This window comes from Lontra canadensis, unplaced genomic scaffold (genome assembly GCF_010015895.1).
Source record: "Lontra canadensis isolate GAN:19392208 unplaced genomic scaffold, GSC_riverotter_1.0 scaffold79, whole genome shotgun sequence".
Taxonomy (NCBI): domain Eukaryota; kingdom Metazoa; phylum Chordata; class Mammalia; order Carnivora; family Mustelidae; genus Lontra; species Lontra canadensis.
The window spans coordinates 662,379-683,139 of NW_022631073.1; the positions used below are offsets into that span (position 1 = coordinate 662,379).

The 20,761-nt window shown below is 58.9% G+C and overlaps 1 protein-coding gene across 1 annotated transcript in view; it reads left to right on the forward strand.

The window, feature by feature from the left end:
* CFAP46 (cilia and flagella associated protein 46) overlaps positions 1–20,761 on the forward strand; it is a 91,050-nt gene that overhangs the window by 51,595 nt on the left and 18,694 nt on the right. The window contains exons 31-45 of the mRNA XM_032882193.1: positions 436–585; positions 5,897–6,045; positions 6,831–6,929; positions 7,294–7,426; positions 8,197–8,343; positions 10,090–10,290; positions 10,373–10,479; positions 11,521–11,697; positions 12,789–12,924; positions 17,256–17,438; positions 18,126–18,314; positions 19,453–19,587; positions 19,656–19,760; positions 19,834–20,010; positions 20,478–20,648. Coding sequence (XP_032738084.1) covers positions 436–585; positions 5,897–6,045; positions 6,831–6,929; positions 7,294–7,426; positions 8,197–8,343; positions 10,090–10,290; positions 10,373–10,479; positions 11,521–11,697; positions 12,789–12,924; positions 17,256–17,438; positions 18,126–18,314; positions 19,453–19,587; positions 19,656–19,760; positions 19,834–20,010; positions 20,478–20,648 — 2,259 coding nt within the window. The remainder of the gene's footprint in view (positions 1–435; positions 586–5,896; positions 6,046–6,830; positions 6,930–7,293; positions 7,427–8,196; positions 8,344–10,089; positions 10,291–10,372; positions 10,480–11,520; positions 11,698–12,788; positions 12,925–17,255; positions 17,439–18,125; positions 18,315–19,452; positions 19,588–19,655; positions 19,761–19,833; positions 20,011–20,477; positions 20,649–20,761) is intronic.

A 20,761-nucleotide genomic window follows, 5' to 3' on the forward strand; every position in this document is an offset into this window, starting at 1 on the left:
GGGTGACCCAGGACGCGTGTTTCCTGTCTGGTCGCAGGCGTGTGGGTGGGAGGCCGGCTCTCTGGAGTAAAGGGGAAGCACCGGCATCCCGGGGTGGCCGTGCAGAGCTGGCCTCCCCCTGGGCTCCGGCACCACGTCCTCCGAGCGCGGGGTGGCAGGCACTGGCTCCCCGGGAAGACTCTGGCCGTGCACACGGCCAACAGCATCCTCTTTGTGCTCTCGCAAGTGATGTCAGGGCGCGTTTGGCTGTGACAGTGAACGTGGCTGTGGTGTGGGTTACAGGGAGGGTGGCCACGAGCAGGGGTGCCATCGGGGCGGGAGGGCCCAGATCCAGGCAGCGCTGGGCCCCCGACGGCAGCGCCCTCTCCGGGTTCAGCCCCCGCCGGCTCAGGCTGTGCGGGGTTCCGAAGCGGGTCCCGCCTTCCTGCTTCGCAGCAGCAAACCGCCACCACGGCCAAGCAGCTCCAAGACGTGCCGGCCAGCGTGGAAGAGTGGGCTTCCTACTGCTGCCCAGAAGGAGTGGTGTCGCTGTTCAGACACGATAACAGCGACTTTACCATTAACCCGTCAAGCATCCGGAAGCCGGTAAGGCGACATCGAGGGGCGGGTGCCGGCCGGCGTCCCGAACCCCGACTCCCCACCCCGTAGCCGTTGTGCCGTGAAGTACATCCAGAAAGAGGGCACGTAAGCAGGGCCTGGCCTGGTGCCTCGTTGAGGACGCACCTGTGCGTGGCCTCCCAGGCCTCCGCTGTCCTGGCCGCCACCGTCCCCAGGCGACCGCCAGTGTCGGTGGGAAGCACGTGCTCCTTCTCGTCGTGGGGTGCCCTCCCCGCCGGGAGCGCGCCCAGATGTGGAAACGCCGCCGGTGGCCGTGTCGGTGGCTGCTGTGGCGGCGAGTGCGGCCGTCCCCCGTCTCCGGCTCCGACTCCGGGCCCACCTGGGTAACCCCACGGAAATGCTCCGTCTCTGGGTTTCCGCCGGCCACGCTGGCAAGGAAGCCGTTTGCTGTGAGGTCCCAGGGGTTAGACCCGATGACCTGGGACCTTCATTGCCCAGCGCCTTCCTCCCGTCTTTTGTGCTTAACAATGTGGGAATCGTCCGTGTATCCCTCCCGTGTTTGGAATCGCTTGTGCCGCCTCGTCCGTGTCTCCGTCTCCTGTTGGCTTTCTTGGCTGTGGAGCCGTCCCACGGCCCCCGGACTAGGCCACAGTCCGCTTGTCCATGCGACACTGGGTGACACTCATGTTGTCTCGTCGGTGGCTTCACACGAGAAGCTGCTGAGAGTGTTCCAGACGGCACCTGTGGCCGTGGAGCGTGGGTTTGGCCGACCAGGTCACCTCTGGCCAGACGGCCTTCCGAGGTGGGCGGGAGGGCCAGTGTCCACGCCGTGCCGGCCTCGCGTGGTTCCCCTTCCTACCTGGGCCGTCCAGAGGAAGCATGGCCGCACCTCACTCTGTCCTCTGGCCCTCGGATGTCGTCTCTGTGGCCTTTCCAGTCTGTTGCCCACGTTTTACTAAGGTTTCTGTCTCTTACTGACCTGAAGGAATCCTTAACCTCCTCTGGAAACCACACTCTGACAGTGTGCGGAGGGCGTACCACCTTTCCCTCTTCGCGGGCTCCCCTGCGGTCTTCTTGTGACTCGAGATTCCGCGTTCGTGTGGTAAAATTAGAGATCTGCTCCTTTGTCACTAGGACATCGTGGGTCGCACCGTTTCCCTCTCCAGAGGTCGTGAAGGTACTCGCTTACAGCCTCTTCCGAAAGCTTTCTGGGGTTCTGTGCCGGAGTCACACAGGCCATCGCCTGAGGCTGGTGGGTGTGCTGGAGGGCGAGGTCAGCGTGGGCTTTCCAATCTGGGTGTCAGAATGTTCCAGCCCATCTGTGGGAAGAGCGTGTGCCCATCTCCTCTGTGGAGCCATGTTGGCCCTGCGGCCGTGTCCACACGCGCGCCCGCCCCTCACGGCTGCGATGCCTGAGCTTCGCGTGACGTCACCCTGGTCTTGGAGAAGGTCCTGGACGTTCTTTCCGTTCCCCTCGCATCTCCGTGTGCACCCTGGGGTCCGCGGCTGGGGCCCGGCTCGTGACGGCTCAGAGGCTCCGGGTCGGCTGCCGGCTTGGGGAGAGCGGACGCCCACGGCCCTCCGGTGCGTGGACAGTCCACCCCCCCGCCCCCGGCTCAGGCCTTCCTTCGATGCGCGGCGGGGGCTGCGTTTCCTGTGCGGGCACATGCACGTGCCCGGTGGGGTTCCACGTATCCGACGTCTTTGATCCTGTTGCAAATAGGCCTTTCCGGGTCATGCTTGAACGCCACGTTAAATACAGAAACAGTTTTGTTAGACTTTTAATGATTGTGGTGACTTATTGTCACGTCTTCTGGACGTCGTGCGGGACCATCGCTCCGTCTGCTGCTCGTCTCCGGACCCCGTCATGGCTCTCGTCACTCCTGCACCGGCTCCGCGGGTCCAGGCCCGGGCAGGTGCGGGAGAGACGCCGGGCATGGCACACGGCCTTACCGCGCTGCCGGCTCTGACGGGAGGGTTGGCGACACTTGCTAGGGGTGTGATGGCTGTTTGTTGTGGTTTCAGGGAGATTCTTTACCCGCTGGAAAGCTTCCTGTTCCTCGTTGCTCAGAGCTCAGTCGTGAGCGGCTCTAGCCGGGGACCACGCGCTTCTTTCCACCTGCTCAGGCGGTGGCGCTGCTTCTCCTTCCTGCTTCCAGCCGATCACATGGCTCTTCTGCCGTTGGTTACCCAGAGAAGTCCATGTGGCTGAGGCGCATTATTCGTCTCCTGCATAATCGTGTTTGTCCCTTTGCGGCGTTGGTGTCCACAGTCCTCTCCCATGCGTCCAGCGCCCGTTTCGGGATTTGGTAAAAAGTTATCCAGATTCTGAACCATTTCCTGCTCCCAGCCGTCCCCAGACATGCGGCTTTTCCACGCCAACGTCCAGCTCTGCTGCTGCCTGTGGACACCCGCTGGGTGTCCCGTGAATCCACCCAGTCCTGGCACGGACCACCCAGGGTTGGTGGGTGTGGGCTCCTCGGCCTCGGAGCTCAGGCTCTCAAGGCGGCCCCCGCGTCTACAGTGCCGGGGCCCTAGGCCACCTGCACGGCCATCTGATGCGGCTGCGCGTTGGAGGTTCCCCTGACGCCCCGGTGCAGGGTTGGCCATTTGCTAGTGCGGCTCACGGAACTCAGGGAGACACCGTGTTTTCTAGATCACCGCGTTGTTAGCAAGGACGCGGGCGAGCAGCCGCGTGAAGAGGTCCTCGGGTCGAGGTCTGGGCGGGTGCCGAGCACGGGAGCTCCTACACGCCTGGCACCGGGGGCGCCGCCTGCGTGCGGATGTGTTCAACACCCGGACACGCGCCTCGCTGCTCCGTGTAGGGCTTTAGGGAGGTTCCGCGACGCAGGCACGAGTGAGGGGATCTTTGGCCGTTGGTGTCTTATTCCGCCTCTGGCCCCTCCCCCTCCCCGGCGCCAGGGGGCGAGACCAGACCTCCAGCCTCTGGTCACAGGGTTGGGTCCCCGGCACGCAGCCCCCATCCCGAGCTGTCCGGGGGCCGCCCGGAGTCACCTCGCGGGGACAAACTCAGCTGCTTGGAGGGGCCTCCTGGGTCTCGAGGTCGCAAGGGTTGTCGGAGCTCGGTGCCAGCAGCGGGGACAGAGGCCGAGGGTCCATATCCTTGTGGGTCACAATGTCACACTGACCCTTTCGTCGGTTAGGAAGTGTCTCCTCCCCACTTCCTTTTCTTTTCTTTTTTTTTTTTTTTAAAGATTTTATTTATTTATTGGACACACAGAGATCATAAGCAGGCAGAGAGAGGAGGAAGCAGGTTCCCCGCTGAGCAGGGAGCCCGACGCGGGGCTCGATCCCAGGACCCTGAGATCATGACCTGAGCCGAAGGCAGAGGCCTTAACCCACTGAGCCCCCCAGGCGCCCCGCCTTCTTTTTCTTGAAGGACTTCGTGCTTCTACTGATACTTATATTTTTAAAAAGTCTGGAATGTGACAAAATACCAGTGGTTTTTTATTTATTCTGTCCATTAATAACTAATATTTGAGAACATTTTAATGTTAATGGAACATGATCTAAGAAAAGTTTAATTTTTTTACATTTCAATATTAGGGTATTAATAAGAGATAATAAAAGTAATTATGGTCAAAATTACTACATCAAAACAATAAATGCTTGATATTAGTCTACGTACAGTTTAGTTTTTGGCTTAAAGTTCTTTGTAAGAGAGAACACTAGATTCACATGGCTCGTGGGGGCACCTCCCGCTGCTGGGGCGGCCGCTTCTCGGTGTCCCTGTGCGGAGGCCCTCAGCATAGTTGTCTGCGGTTGTGGGGATGGGCTGCAGTGGAGAGGCACTCGCTGCCTCCGTTCTAAGTAAGAGCACATCACCGATTACCGTAGAAACGGGGAGGCAGACAGGAGCGCAGCTGCCCCACGTGTTTGAGGCCATTGGTCAAGCCTAAGGACTTGGGTCAAGGCACGGGCATAACAGTTCGCACAAGAAAGAGCGCGAAGCCAACCTGGGGGCCTGAGAAAAGAACAAAACCATAAGTCACTCTTTCCGGCAACGGTGACAGTGTCCTTTCTGCCATTTTCCCCGTGACTTTAGATAATCTTTGCTGGCCTGGGGGCACGAGGGTACATGGGGCCAGGACACGTGGGTCGCCACCGCGGATGGTCCCCCACCTTTATTTTTCTTTATTCTTGGGGAGGTTTGTAAAAGATTATTTGTTCTTTCTTCCTTAAATTTGGGAGAGTTCCCTGGTGGGAACTTCTGGACCTTTTCTTCTTTGTGGGAAGGTCATAAGTTATGATTCAGTTTACTTTGTAGTTCAAGAGCTTTTCTGATTTTCTGTTTCTCTTATAATTTGGTGGATTGTGTTTTTCTAGGGTATTTCCACTTAACATAAAATTTCAAGTTTATAAAATAATGTTGTTCTTAATGTCCTTTTATGATCTTGTAGTGTCTGTAGGGTCTGTAGGATGTAAGCCTTCCCACCCCTGCTTCCTGACCAGCCTCACCAGGAGTTATCGGTATTAATCTCTCAAAGAAAACGCATGTTCTCCAGGCCACCCAAAGCCACTGGCTTTTGGGGTGTCCCTGAGACGGCTGCTTTGCATGTAGATCACCCTGAACCCTAAGGTGCAGGCCTTTGGGGACCCAGCCGGGCGCGTAGCTTACAGTGGGCCCTCCACGCAGCTGGTTGTCTCCCCGCTACAGGGAAAACCCCAAATAAGCAGACAAAAACCAGAAGCGCCACCGGGCCTCCCAGCAGCCTCTTGAATCCTCAGAAACCCCCAGGACAAGTGCACCCCAATGTGGTTTCCTTCTCGAGACCCCATTGTCTTCTGGCCCAGTAACGGCCCTAGCACCACCCAGTGACCTGCGCTTCAGGCACGTTGCTAAACGCTTGGTCCAGCTTCTTGAATTTTCCACCCCAGAGTAATAATTATGTCGAACCCAGTCTGTCTTTATGAGTCCGAGTTGGTCTCTACCCATACTCGGTTTTAAGGCAGTTGTATGTGTTCGTGGAGAGATTCTGTTTTCAATGGATCAGCAGTTCCTAGTGGATGAAATCTGACAAAAACATTAATTTGAGTAAATATGCGAATGGATTGTTTCCTGTGAGGACTTTTAACTGTATTGGGTGTGGACGTTAACGGGTGATGGCGCATGACAAGATGAAAGCTACGCGTGAGGGAGAGAAGGGGGAGAGCACATCGTCCACTCACTCGGCAAACACGGCTCAGTCCCAGGTGTGCGTCGGGACCTGTGTGTGGCGTGGAGAAGGGCGGAGGCTGCTGACGAAAGACCTTATGAGCTGGTGGCCTGCCGTGCCTCCCGTCCTTGACCTTGCACGCCTGTTGTGTGTTTACATAGACGTACACTTTGTACTATCTGGACCATTTGGTCAGAGCCCTGCAGAAGCTGTCCCTTCACGAGCTCACCATCCCGCTCCTGCAGCTGGGCGCAGTCGTCGCGGCCGCTGTGGTGGACAGCAAGAGCCTCGGAGACCTCTACCACCTGCGGTCAGTACGGCTGATGCACGTTCGGGGAAACTGGGGAACACTTGGGAGGCTAAAGGGGAAAACTTCAAAGCAATGTAAGAGAAACAGCATTTCCAAATACGAATTCTGTGGTTGGCTAATTCCATAAGTAATAGCCCAGTGATTTGTAAAACCAAATAAGTCAGCATACTTGATCATGAAAATACTCTTTTTGTTTTAAAATTCGACTGGGTCCTTAAGGGAAGATTGTTGTTCTAAGGAAATGTACGCTGATGCATTAGAATGAAGGGCCGCTGCGTGGCCTGCTCTCCAATCATCCAGAAAAAATATTTACAGGGTGGCGGGGGACAGGGAGACAACCAGTGAAGCAGGTACGCTGAGCGCTTGCGCCCAGGGCTCTGGCAAGGGACGTGCAGTCGGGCTCTGCAGTGCTCGGGCAGCTCTTCTGTAAGCTCGAAACCCTTTCCCACGACACCGTTTCATGCCGGAACCGAAGCAGACCTTGCCCTTGTCGCGGAGCTCGGGGCCCCGCCCGTGGTGCCTTATTTTTCCCTCTGAGGGTGACCTAGACGGTGAGTCTGGACGGAGTCTGGTGTATGAGTGAGTGTGAACATTCTTTCCGCCTGAAGTTCGCAAGAGGCACCTGTGTCGTTTTGCTTAGGTCTGAATATTACTGAAAACATCACTAAATTATCCATTCCTTTCTCGTTTGCCAGTTTTTATGAGGCGCACGGAGCCCAGTGCAGCCTGACCCTTACCACACGTCCCGTGTGACCGTGTGCTTGCTCTGCCGCCCCTTCCCCTAGACTTGCCCTTGCTTGTTCCGACTTGAAGCTGAGAGAAGCAGCTACTCACCACGAGGAGCAGGCGGGGCAGACGTACATCTACGATGTGGAGCAGGCGAGGTGTGCACCCCCAACCCCGAGGTCCCGTCCCGCCAGGGGACGCCAGCTCACCTGTAAACAAGGAAGGATTTGGCCAACACGGAGCTGCTCCCGGCTGTGTCCTCTCCAACCCCAGGCCCATCCTGCATCACACACAGCCAGACAGTGGGGGTGGGAGGATGCTTGGCCTGGGGGGACAGTGCCGGGGGTCAGGGGCAGCTCTGGAGGCAGTCATGGGAGTTTTGTGTCATCTCTGTGAACACGTGAGTGATTGGGGGCTGTTTTAATTTGTGTTTCTGGATCACTACCGACATTGAACATTTCCAGACATCTGCTTCTTGGCCGTTGCGTTTCTTTGGCATGTCACCTATGTTACTTACATTAGCTGCAGAAAGGAAATTGCCTTGAGAAAGGAGAAGAATAAGGAAGCGGTCTTAGACGACAGCGTGCCGACTCCGGCTGAGCCCGTAACTGCAGTGTCGCCCCCAGAAACGAAGCCCCTCGTGGCCCAAGACAAGGTACCCTCGCTCCACCAGCAGCACCGTGTCCCCGAGCCACAGCTCGGCCCCTAGTGTGACAAGACTTCACCGCAAGCTGTGTACAGACCCTCATGCCGGGTTCCCTGGGAAAACCGGGGTGTGTTCCCTCCCCGTGTGCCCTGGGTGTCTCTGGGGAGATCGGGGCTACAGATCACCTCAGAGTGCACCCACCAGGGGCCTGGGCAGGATTCAGAGAAGACGGGTGGGGGCAGCACAGAGGGATTCCCAGGAAGGGTGGCCGAGGCCGGGGCAGCTGGAGAGTTGCCCCAGAGGTCTGACCACTGCCCACACGGCGGGATCACTGGTTGCGGGCTCACGCCTCAAGAAAAGCAGCTGTCCGGCCACCACGCTCCGAACACCTGTCACCACGGGGCCGCCAGCCTTGGGCCTCCGTTTGCGAGCCCCCGGCGTCAACCATCTGGGAGGCGCGGTAGGAACGTGCCAGGCCCCCGTGTGTCTTGAGGAATTCAGGGGCTCACGGACACCTCACATGCCGGTCCGGGTGCAACCTGGTACCGGAGACCCGGGTCTGGTACCGGAGACCGGAGACCTGGTACCGGAGCACGGGGCAGCGGCCGGAGCAGGGCCAGCACGGGACCTGCTCTGACACCCCCGGGGGTGGGCTGGAGGTGAGAAGAGACGCTGTCCCAGGAGACGGCTCGCTGCACAGGTCGGGGCCCGGCCTGGGGGAGCATGGACGGCGGGAGCTTCCCCGGCCTCGGGCGCAGACCTGCCGCCCCGCCTTCCAGCTCCTGACGGTGAACGGAGACACCGGGCGGGGCCTGGAAGGGACGTCCTTCCCCCAGCTATGGCTGCTCAAAGCCGATGCGCTGCTGGAGATGGACCTGTACCAGCCCGCGAGGCAGCTGCTGGCGGAGGCCTGCCTGGCCTTCCAGGTGAGGGGCCGCCGGGCCCTGGGTCGGGGGGGCGCCTGCACGCCACGACGGCTCTCTGGATGCAGGCCGTCTGCTCGGAAGCTGGCCGGCCTCTCGCCGTGCTGCAGTGTCCATCCTGGACTCGGATCTGAGTCTGCCCTTTGCCTGTGGTTTCTCTGGTTTTCGTTCAGTCTGTAGAGAGTTGGCTGAAGTCTTCGCTTCCTGCGGCGGCTGCGGGTCTGACCCCGCAGGTGTTTCCCGATGTGTGTGCAGGGGCTGAGAGACCGGAGGGCTCCTCGCCGTGGGCCCAGCCCAGGTGTCCGCGGCCTCTCAGGGGGCCTCGCCGGAAGCCTGAGGTTTTCTGAGCCCCCAAGAGGCTTGCACTCCGGCCTGGCTGTTCAGACCTTCTCTCAGCCCCCAGCCCCCCGTCACCCCCGTCTGCTCTGCCCCTTGGACCTGCCCTGCCCCCGGCGCACATCTTCAGGTGCCCCCATGATTGGCGTCTAGTGCCCGCAGCTGGAGGCCCCAACGCCCCAGCTATGTCCTCCCGAGCTCCGTCCCCCGTGAGAAAGGTTGCCTGTGTGTGCGTCCCTCCCCGCAGAGAAGGGGGTTCTATCGGCGTCCGGCTCGGAGAACCGCATTCACTGGGGGGCAAGGCAAAGCTACAGAACCAGATGGGCTGTCACGGGTTTTAAAGGACTCCAGAGAGAGAAGGACCTTAACAGCACAGAATTCAAGGCCGTGGGAGATTCAGGCCGTGGGCCGGGTGCTTGTCCAGCACAGATGGCTGCGTGCGGGCCAGACAGCGGAGGGGCGAGGTGGGGCCAGAATGGGGAGTGCCCGGGTGGGACGGAGAGGCGGCACTCTGCTGCTGGCGGCCTCTTCTGAGACCAGCGGGCCGAGGACCCGGCCGCCAGAGAGCTCCTGGGGAGTGTCTGTGCCCAGGTGGTGGCTGGGGCACCTTTGCGTCCTCTAGACGCCACACTGCCCCTCCTGAGCCTTCTGTCACATGTCCCACACACATGGATGGTGCCTTGCCTGCGGGCTTTTCCTTCCTGCCCCGAACCACGTCTCCATGGGGCCGTAGCGGTCAGAGCCTGGCAATGTCTCCCTGGGGCGTCTGCCCGCCCCAGCCCCTGCGTCCATCCACAGCAGTCCGCCGTCCGCCCCTCCGCTGTGGCTGCTCCCACCACCCCCATCAGCGTGTCTGCCTCCTGTGAGCGCCTGGCTCTCCTCGCCTCCAGCCTGCCCTGGCTTCTGGGGCCTTGGCTGCTGGGGCCACGGGCCCCAGGCCCAGCAGGCCCCACTTCAGTGTCTTCGAGCTGCGCGCTCGCTGCTCTGTCCGGAGACGGCCACCGCGGACTGCTGTCCTTCCCACCTGAGCGCCCGGTGTCCTCCTGCCCGGGTGGGGTTCAGAGGCCGACAGCACCCGCACCGCACGCCCAGGCTCCCTGCGACCGCGTGTGATGGACGGGGGATGAAGCAGCCCTGGCTGGCTTGGGTGCAAATGTCCGCCGTCCGTGGCCAGCATCTGGATGGCGGCTCCTAGGAGGGCACTGGGGACCGCTGCCAAGGGCGGGCTCGGGGACCCTGGAAGTGGACATTAGTACATGCACAGGCCTCCAGTCCACCCAGCCCAGGGCCCTGAGGGCCCTTCAGAGGTGAGGGAGCCGCCCAGTGGCCACTGTGTGGGGTGAGGCCTGGTGCCCGGAGCTGCTGTCACGCCGTCCCGCTCCCGCACACGCTGCTCACACACGTCTGTTTCAGGAGCTTGGTGACCCTCATTCGGAAGCAAAGTGCCTGCACCTTCTAGCGCAGCTGGCGAACAAGGAGAAAAGCCATGCTCGCGCCCTGAAGCTGGTGGAGCAGGCCCGGCGTCTGGGGGGCGACGAGGAGTTCTGGCACGGCTCAGCGCTGACCCTGGCAGACGCGCTCCTGGCCAAGGGAGGCGAAGGCAGCAAAGTGACGGTAGAGCTGCCCCGGCCCTCGGTGGGGGGGTGGCGGGTCCCCGTGGCCCAGAGCCACCCGCGGACGTCACCGCCCTCCTCAGGCCTGCCGGGAGTTCCAGAGACTCATCGACGTCTTCAGGGACCTGCAGAGGGAGAGACCAAACCGAGCGCCCGTCCTGGAATTTATGAGCACAGACCTGGAAGCCAGGTAGTTCTCGGCGAGGAAAACTGAATTCACAGGAGGTCGGGGCTGACTGCTCCTCACGCGGCTTCCCAGACCTCTGAGGTGCAGAGAGTCACACGACACCCCTGACCCAGCTGGCCTCCTCCGAAGCGGAGCCTTCCACCTGGGGACCCTTGTCCATAGCCCATGGCCCCGGGGGGCAGGGGCCCGGGGAGGTCGCCAGAGACTGACCTTCAGCCTTCTGGCTCCCGGGGACAGTGTCTCTTCCTTTCCAACGTGCCTTTTTCTCGGGACACGGATGCAGGTGGCTCGTTTGGTTCCTACATTCTCTGGGGACATGTCTGAGCTCCCCCAGGTGCGTGTGGACCCCCTCGGGGTGAGGGGCAGGCACAGCTCCAGCAGGGGTCTGGCCGCGGGATTTTCTCCGCCCCCCCACCCCGTGATGGTGTGACCTTCATCCCGTGAGCATGTGCCTCCGTGGGGTCTGTCCTCTCTGGGTCGGTGGCAGGCGCTTTGGGTAAAGAGCTTCGGAGACCAGCACTCGTCTCCCGGGCTTAGGGGTCCTTCGGATGTCTGGCCTCTTTGTGGCATTTTGTGTTCTTCCAGAAAATTGTGAACTCTGGGTTTTGGGTCGTGTTGGTGTGTCTGTTTCTGGACTCTTTTCCTGTAACGTCACAGTCTTTGTCACAGATCTGTCCCCTGCCCATGCCCACCTTCTCCTCAGTCAGACTTGTGCATCGCCTCCCGCTGACCTTAACAAAGTAGCAGCCGAGGCTTGTCCTTGCCGTTTCCCCTTGTTTTCCGCCTTGTGTGTGTTCAGTTCTGGGTTCTCCGTCTGAGGGGCGGTTCGGGCTCCCGGGGTTCCAGCTGGCGGCACCCGCACGTCATCCTGGGTTCCCGCGTGGCTTCTGCCCCCGCGCCACAGGAGGGCGGTGCGGGGCAGGACAGTCTCGCAGTGGAAGCACATGGCCCGTGTGCTTTCTGGTCCGCGGGAAGCGCGCTCCGTGTCGGGGTGACGCAGGCCAGACTGCGGTGGCCACATGGGACGGTCCCCGCCGTCCGCAGATGTGTGAGGCTCCGGATCAGCGCCGTCGAGGACCTCGCTGGCCGTGGGCCTCCCGAATGCTTGTTCATGCTGACCCAGCTGCACGATCGTTTGACGGAGATTGAGAAAAAGCTGACCGCCTGGGGCTACAAAGAGCAGTGTGTGGACATAAAACTAGAGCGCGCAAAGATAAAGAGGTGAGCAGCCCTGCTGGGGGGCCCGGGAGGGGGGCTGAGGGTCTGTCCCTGAGCTCCCGCTCCCTAGCCCCTGCCCCCCTGTCCCATGTCCTGACCCTGTGCCCCGCTCTCCTCCTGGCTCAGGACTCCCCAGCCCCCTTGTGTCCCAGCAGAGCCTCCTCCTGGCCCTGTGGCTGGCTGCACATCCCTCCAGGACAGCGGCATGGGGGGAGGGGGCGTCCGCACTCTTGTCCCGCCCCCTCGGTGTCCCCCGCACCACGGCGTCTCAGCAAACACAGCGGACGTGTGCCTCCCAGCTCCACACACACCGCCCCACAGTGTTCACACTCTGGTCACGCTCGTGCAGACACACATCACACCTGTGTGTGCACATTACCTGTGGTCACTCACAGCCACACACACGTCGGCCTCGTGTGCCCCTGCATGCGCTCACCCTCGCTGGCCCTGCAGCGGCCCGCTGTCAACCTCCCTCGTGCGACCTCTCGAAGTCCCCACTGTCTTCGAGGGCAGGGGCTGACCCAGAGACAGAGGAAGGAGGCCAAGCCTCAGCGGACGGTCTCCCCCTCCCACCTCCCCTCCGTCCCCGGCCCCGGGCCGCCCACCTCCCTTCCATCCCTCCGGCCCTGGGCCGCCCACCTGCTTGGGGTACGCACAGGCATTTCCAAGCGCAACAAGCAAGTCTTGTGTAGAAGGTGTTAAAAACAGCCTTTATGAGGAAAAAGCCACCTGGGCACGTGGGGTGTAACTTTGATCCTGTGATTACGGAATCGATATGTGGTCATTGTCGAACTTTAAAAAATGCAGAAAAGCATGAACAGGAAAACAAGGCAGTTAAATCAGCACAATTAACGTCATGGCGTTGGTTCGTTGGATAGATTTAATTTTACAAAAATAGAATAAAGCGCATATGTATTTTTGGGCCAAGATATAGTGACGATATCTTTACATATAGAACATCCAATCATAAAATTTGAAGTACTAATAAAGATACAGTATAATTATTTAAAATTTATACACTGTGCAGTTTGTTACTACTGATGGAATAATGCTTAAGGGTTTTGTTCTAAATCCCACTCTTCCATCTTCTAAAGATTATGCGCCCGAAACGAGAGAGGGGAAGAGCAGAGAACGGCGTATCACCTGGAGGCCTACGACTTGGTCCAGAGCGCCGTGGCCGAGGCAGAGGCGCTGTTTCTCAGTGTGCGGGGCTTACTGTCCTCGCAGGAGGTAAGTCTGGGTCCCGGGTCCCTCCCCGGAGCCCTGAGCACCCCTCGGCGCACACAGACGTACCCCGCACTTGCCCTAGAAAGGCAGCCTGCCTCCTTGCAGTTTGGCTGGGAGGCAGCGTCGCAACAGGATTCGCCCCTCCCTTCCAAAATAACCAAAGAGTAGACAAAAATGTGAAACAGATTTTCAACACCCTAGATGCCCACATGGGCATCGTCGTCCCTGAGCACAGGTGGCCCCACCCCGGCCGGCACTCACCACGGAAGCAGGGGGCCCTCAGGAAGGTGTTAGGCCCCCACTCAGGCTTGGAGCAGCACCTGCTCCCGCCAGCCAGACGGGACAACCTCGTGACCCCAGGCGCTGCGCCAAGCAGACGGAAGGTCTTGTCTCAGTTGGGGATGATCCGTCCAGGATGAGCTCTGCCCTGGGTGGGCCTGCACAGTCGGAGACCTGGGAGGACCACAGGGTCTGCAGACAGCTGTCCGCTGCCGGAAGAGGAGGACGCACAGTGTCTGACAACCAGTGAGATGCACCACGCCAGAAAGCAAGGAAAATGTACTTCCCAACATGTGGAACAGTCCGTCCGGACAGACTGGGAACCGGCGCGGACGTCAGAACGCAAGGACAAGGACAGGGACAGGGACAAGGGTACAAGTGACTCGGAAGTCACTCTTGAGGACAATGTGTGTGTCAAGACCAGGATGCGATTAAAGTAGAAATCAAAAAGCAACATAAAAGAAGAGTTAAGTCCATAGATACAGAAAGCTGACTAGTGGTTGTAGGGGAGGGGGTCGGGGAGGGGCTTAAGACAAGGCTGTTGAGTGGGGTGGGGGTTCCCTTTTGGAAGGACGAAATCAAGAGGGTGGGGCTGCACAAGGTGGTGAGAGCACTAAGGGCCACTGCGTTGTACACTTTCAAACGGTGGTTTTGTGTCATATGAATTTTACCTCGATTAAAAACACCAGAAAGCTAAGGGTGAAATACCCAAATATTTGGAAAGTAAATAGCGTCCGTCGGAATAACTATGAGCCAGAGAACAAATCAAAAGGGAAAGTATTTCTGAACTGAAGGCGGAAAAAACTCAGAATTTTCATGACGTCTCTAATTGCAACGCTTAGGGGAAAATTTGTAGCGCTGTATAACCATACGACAAGAGGAAAAAGATCCCAGACTAACGACCTTAGCCTTCATTGTAAGGAAACAGAAGAGCCAACTGCAAATGAGCAGAAAAAAGGGGATTGAAGATCTAAGCAGCGATCAGTGAAATCGGAGACATAAAAATAAAAGGTAAAATCCATAAAACCACAGGTTGTTATTTGAGATAAAAAAAGTTCCTACACTTCTGTCCAGACCGATCAGGGGGAAGAAGAGGACATAAATGCTCAGTATCTGCAGTAAGAGTTGTAGCATCACCAGGGAGCCTACGCGTATTAAAACAATAAAGGGGACTATTCTGAGCAACTTTGTGACGATATAGAACAATTCCTCGACAGACACGAACAACCAAAACGCATTCAAAAAGAAATAGATTACCTGAACAGCCCTTCATCTGTTAACGAAATGGAATTTTTAGTAAGTCGTTCCACAAAGAACACATCAGAGCCAGACAGTTTTACTGGTGATTCCTAGCAAACATTTAAGGAGAACATAACACCAATTCAACACAGAGTCTTCCAGAAAATTGAGAAGGAGAGAACCCATCCCCATCTGTAAGGCTAGTACGACTGTGATACCAAAACAAAGCCAACAGATTCATGAGCACAGATGCAGAAATTCTAAACAAAACTTTAGTGAATTAAATCCAATAATATGTAAAAAAGAATAATATGTAAAATATGTAAAAATATGTAAAAAAATTTGTAGAAAAGATAACACATCAATGCCAAGTTGGGGTTATCCTGGGATTGTTGTTAACTTTCAAAAATCAATCAATTTGGCTCACCATATTTTCTTAAAAATCACCTTAAAAATATGATCACCTCAGTAGACAAAACCCAACACTCATTCCTGATTGGGGGTGGGGGGAGACGCTTAGCAAACCATTACCAGAAGGAAAGCTCTTCCAGCTGATAGACTGCATCTGTGAAAACACTAGGACTCACGTCACACTTAGTGGGGAAAGCAAAGCACTAAGATGGCAGTGCCCCCTCCCCCCACCTTCATTCTGAAGTGTACTTGAGTTGTAGTCAACTCAGTAAATAAGAGTAAGAAACCAAAAATGCCCAGTCTAGAAAGGAAGAAGGAAAACTGTCTTTGCGTACAGAGGGCATGATCACCTGTGCAGAAAATCTCATGCAGGGGCACGTGGGTGGCTTAGTGGGTTGAGCGTCCGACTTTTGATTTTCGGCTCTGATCCTGATCTCAGGGTCGTGAGATGGAGTCCTGAGTTGGGCTCCACGCTGGGTGAGAAGCCTATTTAAGATTCTTTTTTCTGGGGCGCCTGGGTGGCTCAGTGGGTTGAGCCTCTGCCTTCGGCCCAGGCCTTCGGCCCAGGTCATGATCTCAGGGTCCTGGGATCGAGCCCCAAATCGGGCTCTCTGCTCAGCGGGGAGCCTGCTTCCTCCTCTCTCTCTGCCTGCCTCTCTGCCTGCTTGTGATCTCTGTCTGTCAAATAAACAAATAAAATATTTTAAAAAAAGATAGATTCTCTTTTCTTCTCCCACTGCCCCTCCCCTACCTGCTCGCACACTTGAGCGCTCTTAGAAAAGAAAAAGAAGACTCTCACGCGATCTATAAAAATGGTAATGTACTAGGACTAACAAGTTCTTACAGTAAAGCTTAGGACACAAGAACAATATGAAAAATTAATTTTATATTTCTATATACTCACAACAATTGATCAGGTATTAAAAATTCAAAAACATAACCACTGGATAGCATAAAAATGAAATTTGACAAAAAAGGGGAAAATTTACCCCTGAGAACTAGGAAACATCATTGAGAGAAGAAGACTTAAGTAGATAGCGAGGTATATCATGTTCATGGACCAGAAGACTTGCTGTAATCCTGACCAAGAAGCTGCAGGCTTTTCATAAAAATTTGAAAAAAAATTTTTTTTAATTCATTTGAAACTGCAAAAGATGTAGCATAGCAGACAACTTAAGAAAAACTGAGTTGGAGATCTAACACTACCTGATTGTAAGACTTACTGTAAAGTGGCAGGAACCAAAGCCGTGTGGTTTTAGTGTATAAGTAAGACGAGCAGACCAATGGCACGTGACGGTGAATTGGGAAGTAGACAGAGATTGCTTTTCAACAAAAGAGCAAAGGCAGCTTCGTGAAGACCGGCCGCGGAGTATGGCAGTGGTGTTGGAGCCACTGGAAACCCAGATGGCTTCAGTGCGCTCCTCACACCAGACGCCAGATTCAACCCAAGAGGACGGGCGATCTGAAGGTGAGAGCTGAGACTGCAAGGCTTCTGGAGGAAAACACCTCAGGGACCTTGGGTTCAGCAAAGATTCCTTACACACGGCTCTAGGGGAGACTGACAGACTGAGAGATTGGCACCTGCTCTTCAGAAGACACTGTTCAGGGGATGCAAAGACCAGGCACAAGCCAGTAGAAAATATTTGCAAACCATGTGATGGATTGTATCCAGATTGTATCCAGAATATAAAACCCTCTTAAAACTTAGTACTAAGAGAAACACTCCCATAAAACGTGGGCAAAGAGTTGAGCAGACATTTCTCCAAAGAGGACATGTGGCTGATGAAGAATTCCATGAGGGGATGACGAACTCACCAGTGAGTCAGGGAAACCACCGCACACCGCCTAAAACGCCTGCAGCTTAGAAGACCGGGCATGGCAGGTGTTAGCAAGGACGCAGAGGGACCGAACTCTCGTCGCCGCTGGGGGGGCTGAAGCACGAACAGCAGCTTGGTCGTTAAACAGGGCCCCGGAGGAGCCAGCACCCCACACCCAGGAATTTGCCTGCGAAAGGTGAAAGCCCACGTCCACGCAGAAGCCCGTGCACACGTGTTCACGGCCGTTGTGTTGTGTTTGCAGCACCCCGCGTGTGAGTGGGTACTCGTGCTGGGCCCACCTGGACTACAGGTGCTCTGTGTCCGTGGACAGATGTGAGCGCAGCAGCAGCGTGGGCGGGTCTGAGTAATCACGCGAGTGGCGTCAGCCAGAGAGAGCGCACACCGTGTGATGGTCCCCGTGCGGACCCTTGAGCCTGCGAACGGGCTGGTGGGGTGGAGTGTGGTCCTGGGCTGCATGGGCGGGAGGGACCAGCTAGAAAGGGGGCGTGAGGTTGTGGGGCACAAGGACACAGGCGTGGCCTTCCCTGTGGCGCTCTGACCGCGTGTGTCCGGCCTGCCCGGCTGCAGAGCGTCAGCACACCCCTGACGAGGAAGCTGGCGGGGCTGCGGCTCCACCTGGCCGAGGCATCCCTGGACCTGCTGCAGCTCACGTGGGCGGAGGCGCAGGCCCGGCGGCTGGGGCAGGGCTCGGCGGACAGGCTGCTGGCCGACTACCTGCACAGCCTGAGCGACGTCACCTCCGTGGACCTGGTAACCAGCCCGAGAGCCAGCGGCCCAGGGCTCTGGGTGCTGCCTGTGGGGCACCGGGGGCGTGGGGGGCACGGCAGGACCGGCCAGGGGATGGCGGGGGTGGAGCCCTCTGACCGCGGGTGTGTCCTCAGCCCCCGGGGCTCCCGGCCCGCCCTCACCCTGGTCGGACGGCCTTGGGGGGCTCCTGGGGGACGTTCCTGGGCGCACTGCCCTCTCCTACCTGGGCATGCGTTTGCTTGGGCCGATTATTTCCTCACACAGAAGGGCTCAGCAGGGGTGAGGGCGTTCGTTAAGTTGAGGTTGAAAATCTCTGAAGGGCGCATCCTGCCATTTCAGACGCTTTCTCAGACTTCACACACTGTGAACCAGAGTAACTCGATGTAACCGTAAATACACCAAAGATAGCCCTAAAATTGAGCTCGACATGAGCTTATCTATTTGTCATTGAGTCCCAGGCCAAGGTTCTCTAAGCGGATTTTAGTGACTCCCCAGCACCTAAGCCCTGGAGACCGCCCCACTCCCCCTCCCACAGAGGCCAGAGGGTGCATTTCTCACCCGGGACGTCGCCACTCCTGGGGGTGTCAGACCAGGGAGCTCAGGGACGGGACAGGGTGGTGGGGAAGGTCGGGGTGTCGGGGAGCCTCTGGTGTTGCTCAGGGCAATCCCAAGGCGCTCCTGTCCCCACAGAAATGGTTCACGCTGCGGCGGACCCTGGCCCACGTGGCGCTGGCACAGCTGGGGAGCCTGCACTCGCTGTCCGCAGGCTGCGTGGAGATCCGGGCGCAGGTCCTGGGCCTGGCGGGGAAGGCCCTCCGCCTGCTGGCTGTGCACACGGACCCCGAGCACCCCGCCTGCTACTGGGAGGACGGCCTCTCGGTACGTGCTCACCCGCAGCCCCTCAGGAAGGAGGGCGATGTGAGACAGGCCTCGAACTGTCCCTGATTGAGAAGGGTCGTGTAGCCTGAAAAAGCAAGAAAAAGGCAAGTAGTCTGTCCGGCGTGAGCAGTGGGTGGGAAAGAAACACGGACTTGTGGAGACAGACTCTGGAGAGAAGGGGGGAGCAAGCACATACAGAATTCAAGGGCAAGACGCCCCAGCCCCCAAGGTGGGTGTCCCGTCTGCATCTCCGCAGCTTTCCTCCAGGAGTCTGGGGTCTGCCTGAGTGCTGGGTGTGGAGAAGCCCCCTTCTCCTGTGCCGCAGGGGACCCCCAAGCCCCCTTCCACCACCCACGGCGTCTGGTGTCCTCTGCTTCTCCGGAGCCCCCTGCAAGGCTGCCCAGGCAGGCCTGGTGGTCGCGGGGCAGCTCCGCAGCCAGGAAGGAAGGCTGTAGACCCTGCTGGCCACCGTCCTAAGTGTATTCTTCTGTCTGGAGGGCACCTGCTCAGAGGCAAAGTCAGGCTCGTCCCCTGGACTCCACTCTTTTAGGAAGACCCCAGCCCCAAGCAGCAGGGCCCCATACCCCTGTGTGAGCGCCGCTCCTGATACCTCAAGGGTCTGGATCCCAGGACCTGGGACTGGGCCCACACGCGAATGACATGACGGAGCTCCTGCCCCTCCCTCCGTCCGTGTCCCTTGAGCACCTGCACCGGCGGCTCCGAGGCAGGAGGGACCGGGGTCCTTGCCTATGGAACGGCACTGGCGACGCTCCCTCTCAGAGGCCATCAGGGAAACACACACAAGCGGCTTCCAAGAAGTGTGCCCCCGCAGCACCGGCCCCGGCCCCGGCCCCCAGCCAGGCTTTCCCCTGCTGCTCCCAGCCGTGACCGCACAGACCCAGGGGCTCCCCTGTGCCTGCTGCCGCCCCCCAGCAGAGTCCCCTGGCCCTCCGGAGGACCTCGTCCGCGTGGCTGGTCCTGCCGTCCCTGGGGCGGGCGGGCACCTGACGTGCTCAGTCCGGGCTGCACGGTGCTGGCCGCTGTCCGTACCTGGGGAGGTGATTTTGAAGGACTGAGGGAAAGTAAGCACAGAATTCGGTGGTTCTGAGACCGGGGACACTCGGCCTTGCTTCTCTAGAGCTGCTTCCCCACACACGCTGCACCTGCCCGCCGCTGGGGGTTCTGGGCCAGGGCCTCGGGGGTCCAGGTTGGCGAGAGGCCTGACCGCTACCTGCAGCACATCTCACCGAGGGGTCCCACGGAGACGCCCCAAGTGCGACAGGCCCACCCAGGCTCGGCGGTGGGACGGGCGCTGGCTGATAGGAGGTGCCTTCTCCCTAGGCCGCCGCTGAGCTGAGCGGCCCTAAGCATCTGGAGACCACCCCCGAGGATGGGGTCGGCCGGGGTCACTCCGAGGAGCACGGCAGGAAGGGCTCAGACCAGCAGGTACGGCCGCTCACCCCCACCCCGTGATTCCGGGCCCGCAGCGCCCCCTGACCCCGAGCCCTGTGCCCCACAGAGGGTGGCGCTGGCCCAGCGGTTCCTGGCCCAGGCCTCCGAGCTGTTGCTGCAGTGCCTCCAGGTGGCGCTGCGCAGCCGCCGCCTGGACATCGCCGCTGCCGCCAGCCTGGACATGGTGGAGTGTAGCGGCGCCCTGGACCCCGCGGTCACCTGCCAGTTCCTGGCGCTTTCTCAGGTGTGGTCTGCTCAGCGCCCCTGCCTAAGGCCTTTCCCGGCCCCTGGGAAGGGGGCGATCCCGGAGCACCCGGCACTCGCTCCTACTGGTGGGCTGGCCAGCCGGGCCGCGGCTGGCCTCCCTGCCTCGGGAGTGTGGCGCTCGGCTGGAAGGGGACGCCTCCGGAGGAAGTAGGGAGGGCTGCCTTATGCTCCGGAGGGTCCCCTGGCCCATCCCCGTTACTGACAGCCTGTGGGTCCACCAAGCCTCATGCTCTTGAGGCTCAGAGCAGAGAAGTGGGCAGGTGCCGGGGCACCCGGGGGCAAGGCCTGGTGGCAGCCAGTGGCCAGGAGAAGCACGGCATCCGAGAAGCTGTGCCGCGACACACTGAGCAGCCCCTGGCCACCCCCTCCTCCCCCCCCACAACAGGGGCGCCCATAGGCCCTGGCAGGGCTCAGCCTCTTAGCCCCGTCCTGTGTCTGCTTCAGAGCTGCTTGGCTTCGGAGATGATGCGGGACGTCCTGGCCACGGCCACGGCCCACACCGGCAGCTCGCAGCTGGCAGCCCTCCTGCACCTCGAGCACCAGCTGAGGCAGAAGGGGAGGACGTCCACCAGCTTGTCTGCGAGTGTGGAGCAGAGGCTGGAAGTCATCTCCAAGGTGAGCGGCGAGCGTCCACGCCTGCCCTGGCCACGCAGCCCTCCGGCGCCACCGTGTCACCAGCCTGAAGATAGCGCCAGCGCGGCCTCTTGCCAGCTGTGTGGTTCTGGGGG